Source organism: Andrographis paniculata, unplaced genomic scaffold, assembly GCF_009805555.1.
Source record: "Andrographis paniculata isolate CXL003 unplaced genomic scaffold, ASM980555v1 Contig52END, whole genome shotgun sequence".
NCBI classification, from domain to species: domain Eukaryota; kingdom Viridiplantae; phylum Streptophyta; class Magnoliopsida; order Lamiales; family Acanthaceae; genus Andrographis; species Andrographis paniculata.
Window position 1 is genome coordinate 1,814,200 of NW_026137587.1, and position 10,659 is coordinate 1,824,858.

Consider the following 10,659-nt stretch of genomic DNA (forward strand, 5'->3'; position numbering starts at 1 on the left):
GCGCTATTGGCGCATTAATGTACCTTACGAATTGTACCAGGCCAGATATATCTTTTTCAATAAATTTAATGGCCAGGTTTAGCACATCCCCCACAAAGCGCCATTAAAATGGTATTAGACACATTTTTCGTTATCTTTAGGGGACTTATGACCTCGGTCTATTTTATTCGAATGAATCTCGAAATGAATTATTTGGTTATGTTGATGCTGGTTATATGTCTGATCAACACAAAACAAAATCTCAAACTGGCTATTTAATTACTTGTGGTGAAACAACAATCTCTTGGAGATCTGTTAAACAGACAATAATAGCTACCTCTTCAAACCATGCTGAGGTTTTAACAATTCACAAAGCCAGTCGTGAATCATTTGGTTAAGGTCTATGACTCACCATATTTAGAAAAATTGTGGCTTGATTTCTGATGATATATTACTTTCTATAATATTATTTGAAGATAATGCAGTTTGTATAGCTCAATTAAAGAGATGATATATTAAAGGCGATCGGACAAAACACATCTCTCCGAAATTCCTTTTTACTCATGATCTTCAGAAGAGTGGTAAAATTAATGTGCAATAAATTTGATCGTTTGAAAATCTTGTAGATTTATTTACGAATGCGCTACCGACTTCAACATTCAAAAAATTGGTACAAGGAATTGGAATGCGTCAGATGAAAGACATCAAATAAAGTTCAAAACAGAGGGAGCGCATTAATACAAGAATATTGTACTATTTTTTCTTCACTAGAATTTTTTCTCACTGGATGTTTTTTCTAATAGGGCTTTAACGAGACGCATTTTTTTGTATAAAAGCATCCAAGGGGAGTATTAGAACACGTAGTAACTGCATGTACTATGTATATTACTGAATGGATGCTTACCTTTAAATTATGTAAATGATATACAATCTTTCAATTCAATTCACCACCCTCTCGCAAGTCTAATCTTCTACTCATTTAATGCATTCAACCATTTCATTACATACATACATACACAATCATACATGAAACACATATATATATATTATACACACATACGATACCACTTACATATATATATTCTAAAAAATATATTTTTTTTAAAATCTAAAAATCAAAAATAAATTGCAAATCGTCCACACATTCAAAACTTACAAAAATCCAAAATCTTTAAATTTAACTAAAATTAAATTATATTTAGAAGATAAAAAAAAATAAAATAAAATAAAAGAGATGAAGTAGATGAAAAAATACAAAAATTTACTGGAAGAGATGAATTGCTAGAGTAATCGGTTTTCCAAATCGACTACTCCAAATGAAATCCGGCGCCGTTTGAAACTTGGGGAAAAAAAAGGGTTTCCAAATCGAAATTTCAGTTCGACCACTGCGTACACGGTGCTAGTCTGCGCGGTGTGCTACGGCTGCTGCGTGTGTTTTTCTTTCTAGGAGCAATATGTTTTTAACTTTTGGCCAGGTTACTGCCTACTGGTTCCGGTTCGTGTAGTGTAGGTCTGCAAGATTGTTCACTTTAGTTAGGGTTAAAAAGTTTTAATTTGAAAATATTTAATATTTGTTTTTTTTATAAATTATTTAGTGGCATACAAACCTAAAATTGTTTGTTTTTCTTTCTTTATTTTTTATAACTTATTTTTTTATATTATTTTTTATATAATATAATATAAATATTATAAATTAAAAAATATCAGGTCCACCCGAAATTCGACCTGAATTTTTTTATTTCGGTTTATCAGGTCAATCCAAAATTTGACCCGAACACGACATAAATTTTTTTTGTTTTGGGTTCAGGCTGACATTTTTTTCAAATCCAAAATATCCAAAACTAAACTTGTAAATTTTCAGGTTGAACAGGTTCATTTTTTTAGGTCGGATTGAATTTTGACACCCCTAGCTCCCACTGTCGATACGAACGGAAGGTAGGGGTTCTATCAAAAATATTTTTAGTTCTTTTTACCTTTTGAAATTCAATTTTACAAGTCACCGTATTTTAGGAGAATGTCTTGCATTGGGTTCGATTCGATTTTTTTTTTGCTCCTTTGTAGTCGGTTTTACAACCTATTGCATTTTATGTTGTACTCTTGCATTGGGTCCGGGTTCAATTTGTTGAATATTTTCTGAGGTCAGTAATCACTAGGTTCAATTTGTGTGTTCTTGTATTTTTTTTCATTTTCGGTTATGTACTATTACTGTTAATGTACACATATTACATGTAATGGAAATTGATAAGATATTCATGAATAAGTCTTCGTATTCACATAGATTACACTTTATGAATATAGAAAATGATGGTCAGTCTTATAATCACCAAATTTCTCCCGAAAGAATACCTCAAATTGAAAAGGAGTTCGATAATGAAGATGACACTTATCATTTTTACTTGGCTTGTGCTAAGAAAATATGTTTCGGCATGAAAAGACACAAAATGCATAGAAATCGAGTAGGAAAGATAAAATTTAGAATATTTTCTTGTAGTGCTGAAGGTACAATAGGAAAAGATAAACAAAATATTAATGTTAGAGCTCCATGACCAATAACAAAATTCGGGTGCAAGACAATGATGAGAATTCAATTAAAAGATAATGAAATATAAGAAATATTTGAGTTTATTTCTAAGCACACTCATTAGCTCACTAGTTCTCAGAAATCTCATTTATTTCGTCGCATAGGGGGATAGATGATATTCATACTGTCTAGATTGAGTCTCACATGATTTAATAGTTAAGGAAGCTGGTAATCGGGATAGATTAAGATTTACGAGGAAAGAAATTAAAAATTACTTGCGACCAAAGAGAACAAAGGACATGAAGGTTGGTGACATGGATTAGTGCTAAAATATTTGCAAGAGATACAAAGTAGAGACCTAAATTCCTTGTATTCCATTTAAGTGGATAAAAATGATATTATTATAAACATATTTTGGATTAATGGGAGACTGAGAGCAGATTATATTGATTTTGGAGACGTTACTTTCGACACTACGTATAGAAAAATTAGGAAAAATTATCCGCTAGCATTGTTTGTTGGCATAAATCACCACATACAAATAGTGGTTTTTGACATAACACTATCATATGAAGAGACTAATTTCTCATTTCAGTGGTTGTTTGACAAATTCGCCAACACAATCGAAAGAAAATCGCCCACCATTTTGAGAAATCAAGATCAAACTATGACAAGTACGTTGGCTTCAAAATGGACTGAGATCCATCTTAGATTTTCTATTACATATGAAATATAATGACAACATATGCCATAAATAGAATATTGTGATTATTCTTTTAAAAAGATAAATGTACTCACATTAAGAATTATCATTGCTCATGGAATTAAAACGTCAAAAAATGTGAGCATGGTGTCTTTGTCAGACCTGCTCAGCATATCTAGTAGCAAGTCAACAAATGTTTTGATGCATTCATTCAGATGACCGTCTCAATGTTCTAGTCGGCGAATTCAAGACCATGTCCTCTCTTTAGTATCAACTAGTACAAACTCCACTTTAAGCTCATGCCAACTTCTCTCTATATGGTGATGTCCTCTTCAACATCTTTTATACCATCATTCCACCTCCACGAGGAGTAAACCAATCTGTTCAATTATCAAGAGGCAATACGGACCCTGGCCTCATGTCCGAAGATACCCACATCCTCAAGGTATTGTTCCATATTGTAGATGTAGTTATCTATTGTTCTAGTTTTATGTTTTCTAGTAAAGCTTTATTGGCATGAGACATTCCCCCATTGGGCTCCTCACCCTCAATTTGGCTAATGTCTTCCTTAGTCAGTTAGCTTTTTTTTTGGACATTCGAAGACTCTTCAACCTTAGGTATTTCTAGCTTCGCAATTCTAACCTTGTACCTTGCAAGTTCAAGGTTATTCGGTAAGATCCTCTTTAAGCGTGACAACCTTAGCCTTTAACGCATCGGGACCTTCTGTATCGTCTAATTTCACTTTTAACCAAAGACAACATCTTTTTACAGACCTCAACTTCCTTGACTTCACAAATATGTTGCTCCACCTTTTTAAAGTAATCGTGATGGTCACATGTGGTCAACTACCTTAATCAATCTATTTTCTAAAGTCCTTGTCATAATGACAAACTTGTCCCTTACGTTTCTCTAGTCCATCCTTATTTTGACAGTTTTTTCTCTAGCATTTCCAATAAAATTGACAAACTTGTCCCTTGCGTTTCTCTAGCCCATCGTTAGTTTGGCAGTTTTCTCTCTTAGGCACATAGTGTCATTATTGTTGACCGTCATTTCTTAGAGAATTAGTTCTGATACTATTTGTAGTTGAGAGTTCTGATACTACTTGTAGTTGAGAGTTCTGATATTACTTGTAATGAGTCGAAAAGTCCCTCTTCAAATGTCTTCCCTCTCGCTCCGTAATTAAGAGGGTGTATTCATTTGATATTTTATTGAATTTTAAAAAGTTTATGAATATTTGTGGATTTAGAAAATCTATAGAGTCTATGTAGTGTTTGATAGATTTTATGTATTCATTTAAATGAATTTTTATAGATTTGATTGAATTGTTTATAGATTTATATAGATTTTCTAGAATTATAAAATAATTTTTTATTAATTTATACAATTTGTATAATTTTATATTAAACATATTTGTAGATAAAAAATATTATTCAAATAATTAAATAAAAATACAAAAATATAAAAATCTATATATATATGGGGTATTATACTTTTGTAAAATAACGTATATATGAATAAATTATTAATAATATATAATAATTATAGTATAATACTATTTTTATATATTAATATTTTTAATTTTATAATTTTTAATTAAAATTCACATATTTTAAAATTTATAAATTGTTGAATACCTTCAAATTTCAAGAATTTTTGAAAGTTTAGATTTCAACAAAATCTTATGTAAATCATTATTAATAATCCCCAAAATCCCTCTTCAAATTATTTAATACTTTTTGATCGAAAATCCAGTTAATCCCATCTCGCTTCAAAGTCTTCCCTTTCCATAAGTAATTCTTTAATATCCTTGAAAATTCTGCTAATTCAATCTCGCTTCAAATGTCTTCCCTTTAACTCATTAATTCTTTAATACCTTTGAAAATCCTATTAATCCAATCTCGGCCAACACAAACGTACAAAAAAATTGCTCTCTGGTGATTTATGGTCGAGCAGTAGCTCCTCTAATAATAGACATTATCACTACAAAAAAATATCAATTTTGTAATAAAATTTTTTCGTTCTTAAATCCACTTTTTCCGTTACTAATGATATTAGAGACAAAATTAGGGATGAAATTACGTTAGCTACGTGAACTTTAGGAACGGAATTCCGTTACAAATATACTATTTTTTTGTAGTGTATGATTTATCGAACCTAATATGAAACAAAGGAAGTTTATCTACTATTGGATCGGATAAACTCTATCTACTATAGTATAAATATCAATCGTAGAGATAAACATAGACTACGTTTAACAAATAAATTTCAATGCCAAACGATATTCCAAATCCTTCTGGAGAGTTCCAAAATATTCCAAGAGAGATTCTCTAAATAGCCTCTACCTCTTCACTAATCATGGTTCTTGGTAAAGCTTTTGGTTCTTAGTATTCTCTTTGTCACTTTGGAATTTCACGTCGATTCTTTCCGACCATTCGTTTTGTACATGACACTAGGACCTCACATCCCTACACCCACTCAAAATGTGTTACATACATGTATGGTTAAATTTTGAAGGCAAGAAGTGTCAAGGACTGAAGGTCCCTACTGTTCCAGACAGGATCGTCTGTTTTGGACGAAACCATGTCCCATTGTTCCATACACACACTATATATGTAGGGTAGGAAAGTGTCGAGGACTAAAGGTCCCCGTTAGTTTCCGTTGTTCCAGACAGGATCGTCTGTTCTGAACGAAACCTTATCTCATTGTCCCATACACACTATATATATGTAGGATAACCCTGTCCCATTGTCCCATACACACTATATATTTAGGATAGAAAAGTGTAAGGACTAAAGGTCCCCGCTAGTTTCCGTTGTTCCAGATGGGATCGTTTGTCCCGAATGAAACTCTGTCCTGTTGTCTCATACATACACGATATATATAGAGTAGGAAAGTGTCAAAAACTATAGATCCCCGCTAATTTCTGCTATTCCAGACAGAATCATCTGTCCCGGATAGAACCCTGTTCCTCTGTTCCATACACACTGCATATATATACACACTATATATATAAGAATGTATGTATATATACACACTATATATATATGTAGGAATAGAAAGATAAGATTTGTTTTTAGGACATGATCCATGGGCCGCTGTTCTTGTCTTCCACCAAGAGAAAAAAGAGGACAAATTTGATATCACAAAATATACCTACTTAAAACAAAAACACGTTCAAGTTCAACTCATCCCTTTGGTATATATAATTTATTATTGACACTAGTATCACTCTACTTATAAAAACACCAACCAACCAAAACCAACTCGCGATTGAACTGAATTGTGATGAGTCAGTCGGTCTTAGGGTCGGTTGCGTCGAGGGAGTCCGGGTAAAGCACTGATTTGGCTCCTGTATAGTCCAGAACCCTTTTCCCCAGCGGCTCCTCAACCTCATCATCTTCATTACCATCAATGGCTCCGCCGCTCACGCACATGACTCTGTACAACCACTCGACCAGCTCGGGGAAGAATACCTTCCAGAAGAAGGTGGTCCTGAACCACGCCGGCTCCGTCAGGTACGCCTCTCCTCGCACCGCGCTTTTCACGATCGCCTTCGCGCACCTCTCCACGCTCTCGATTGGAGTTAAGCTTACTTCTACCTGCACCAATTGTAAATTTGTAGTTGTTATACATACATTACATCGTTGATCATAAATCTATTAGTTAGGTTAAATTAGGTTACGCACATCCCTGATGTGCTTGTCGACGACGAGTCTGCCTTGGCTGGTGAAGTATTTGCCTTGGGTGAGCTCGGACTCGATGATGCCTGGGGTCACTAGGGTAATCCCTATGTCGCCGCCGAATTCGACTCTCAGCGTCTCGTAGAATTGGAACAGAGCCGCCTTGCTAGCCTGCAACCCATTGATTCAATTCATGATGTATATCCATGGAAGTAGTGATATAATTAATTAATTAGTTTTAGGGTTACATTGTAGAAACTCATTCTTGGTGAAGGCAGCCAGGCGCCCGCTGAAGAAACTGCGACGATGCGGCCTCCGGAAGCCCTCAGGTATGGAGCTGCAAAGCGGGTCATGTAGACTGACCCCCAGAAGTTGATATCCTGCACCCAATTCATTGCAGCTTCACTTTCACATCTCTCCCTATATAAAAGTTTCTATAATGATCTACTACGGCTGTCTTTCATTGTCAGATTTAACTCCAGATTTTAATTCTGCTGTTTTATTTTTTCTTTCCTCCAAAAAAATCAAATAAAAAACTTAATTTTTATTTATTTTATTACACTAAAATCTAATTTTAATTCAAAATATCACATCAACACATATTTATATTACATTAAACAATTATTTTAATTCAAAATTTTGCTATTCAAAATTAAAACTCAAAATTAAAACCTCACAAGTAAACACACTCATGTGGTTCGGAGTTTGTTTTCTTTTCCTCCCTCTTAAAATATTATATCAAAATCTTATTTAATTATTTTTAATTTTAAATTAAAATATCAAGGCTGTGCTTTTGTCGAAATTTGACCACTTAGCTGATTCAATTAGTTGGTTTAGCTGGCTGATTCAATTAGCTACTTTTTATTAAAATATTTGATAAAATAATTGTTTGAGAATTAGCTATTTATACGTAAAATAACAATTAAAAATATTTATATATTATTTTTTTAAATATTTAATTTTGTTCAAATTTATGGAAATTTTTGTAATTAATTATTAAAATAATAGAAAATATTTATTTTTCTAAGAAAATATTTTAATTAAAAAAATTATGTAAAATATCAAATAAAGAATCATTCATATATATTTTTTTATTATATTAATTATTGTTTATTAAATTTTAATGTAAGATTTATATAATAAATGTATATAAATAAATTAATAATATTTGTCTTCTTTATTTGATTTATTTTTAATAGATTTATATATTTTACAAAATAAAATAATTTGTAGATAACAATTAATAATAGTAATTATTTTAAATTTACAAAAAATAAAATTATAATTTAATAATCAAATAATTTAAAAATAATTAATAAATACTCCAATAAAAATATATTTATATATGAAATAAATAAATAATTTTTAAGCATAAATAATTAATAAACAAAATCTAAAACGCGATGTAGATTATCTTTTAGCTTTTTCGAAATTAACTTTTTTAAGTTTAAAAAATTCTTTCAGAAAAGTAATTTACAAAAGATATCAATTAGCTTTGTGACGAGTTAAATAACTTTTTCTTCGAACACTCCCAAATCTTTTAAGAGCTTATAGCAAAAAAAATTATTATTCAAAATCAAACTTTCATAAGCATCGTTGCATAACATATACTATAATATTATATTATATGTTTATTTATAAAATATCACTTTCTCCCTCCTAACTAACTGATTTTTGTATTTTAGTGGAACACAGAAGTAAATAAAAATTAATTAAAAAAGATATAAGTGAAACAATTAAAATTAAACTAATTAAAATTACGGTATAAAAATAATTAAAATTAAAATTAAAATAATTAAATACTTTAATTAAAATAAAAAAAAAGTGTGATTAAAATGTATAATTTATATTTTATAAAAAAAAATAATAAATTATGGAAACATACGGAAATAAAAAGTCTGAATCAATGATGTGGTGGGTCGGACGGATATAGTAATTATTTAATACGAAATGTTATATTTATATTATGAAAACAATTTTCCATAGTTTATATATATCAAAAAAAAAATATTTCAAACTCAAATTTTAAACAAACAAATCAAATCAAATATTTTTGATATAATTTGTAAGAAGAAAATATATATTTAATTTTCATGTTAATTTGTAAATCGGCACCAGCATGTACGTGTAGTGTAATAGAAGAAGAAGAAGAGTAGCGAGTACCATAATCTCTCTAAAATCAGTGACGTCATGGACTTGGTCGAGCATAGCGACAGACATGATTCCAGCATTATTGACCAGATGATCCACTGCCAAATTAAAAGATATTATTATATAATTTACATGTAATTAATAATTAGCCATCATAAATAATTGATCATGGTACGGTACGTCTTCCAAAGGCATTGATAGCACGGTCAACGAGGCTCCGGCAGTCGTCGGGGTCGGCGACATCGGCGCGCACGGCGAGGACTTCCGGCGAGCCCAGATAGAGAGCCCTTTCGCCCACTTCTTCCAGGCTCTTCTCTCTCCGGGCAGCTAGAACCAGGCACGCCCCCCTCTTGGCATACTCATACGCAACGCTCTACAATTAATTAATTAATTTATTAATTTTAAATCATAATTAATTAAATTTTAGAGTGAGAGACGACAGACTTACTTCGCCGATGCCGGAGGAGGCACCGGTGATGAGGACAACCTTGCCGGCGACATCTTCGGTGAAAAGGGCGCCCAGAATGGAGAGGAAGAATTTGAATATGCGGAGGGGCGGAAGGACAAAAAGGAGGGTGAAGAAGGTGAAGGGAGGAGCTACCAAGTCGAGGAACGTGTGAATAATTGCATCCATCATCTCCGCCACCCCTACCACTATCACTAATAATTAATTAATTAATATACTTTATTAATTTCTCGATCGCGTTCGCCACCGATTCAATTAATTCTCGATCGGGATGGGATTGGGATGAGATGGAGGAATAACTTTTATAGACATATATATCAGATAAATTGTTATAGAAAGAAAGTAAAGGAGGAGTGGTGGCACCTCTGCATGGAAAGGAGACGACACGTATTTGGATGACGTTTCTCCTTTTAACAAACTTATAAATTGCGGGACAAGCGGTCGATCGGTCCCGGTCCAGGTTCGTTTTTATCTGGTTCACAAAAAATTAAATACTTCATCCGTTCCAAAACTATAATTTGAATTTTGTTTGACATGAGATTTAAAAAATATTAATATTATATTGGTAATAAGTAAAAGTTTTTTTTTTTGTCCTTGTGAATATATTAATGTAAAAAGTAATGACAATTACGTAATAATAATAAAAAATGAAGGGTAATTTTATAGTAATATAATTAATTATCGAAATGAGACTATTATTTTTTGAACGGACAAAAATAATAAATAAAATTATTGTATTAGGACTGAGGGAGTATAAGCTTTCCTAATTATATATATATATAAGAAATATATGGAAACAAATTACTCGTTCATTCCACCTGTTTTATTTATTATTTTTATTTTAGTTTGTCTCAATTTGTTTGTCATTTTTTTTGAGAAAATATAATTATATATATTTATCACATTTTATAATTTATATATTTTTAATCTTAATTATATTATTTTAATTTTAATCTATAATTAATTTTATTATATAATAATTATCTTTACTAATATATTTATTAATTACTCATTAATTATATTTTATCTAAATTCTCGTATCTATAATAATCGGATACAATAGGTGGGAGGGAGAGAGTATATATTTAATAGAGATGGTCAAGTCCGGTCGGATTTTAGATCTGATTTGGACCCGGCTATATCCGAATCCAACAATATA

General features: G+C 31.4%; 1 protein-coding gene across 1 annotated transcript; it reads right to left on the bottom strand.

Moving 5' to 3' along the window:
• Window positions 1-6,211: 6,211 nt before the first annotated feature.
• LOC127254850 (11-beta-hydroxysteroid dehydrogenase A-like) lies at window positions 6,212-9,790 on the bottom strand. Its single transcript, XM_051280160.1, has 6 exons — window positions 9,483-9,790; window positions 9,215-9,407; window positions 9,047-9,132; window positions 7,132-7,263; window positions 6,890-7,054; window positions 6,212-6,802 (listed from the first exon to the last, which is right to left on the bottom strand). The coding sequence occupies exons 1-6, from the start codon at window positions 9,669-9,671 to the stop codon at window positions 6,494-6,496; spliced, it is 1,074 nt and encodes a 357-aa protein (XP_051136117.1). The 5' UTR covers window positions 9,672-9,790; the 3' UTR covers window positions 6,212-6,493.
• Between the last annotated feature and the right edge of the window lie 869 nt (window positions 9,791-10,659).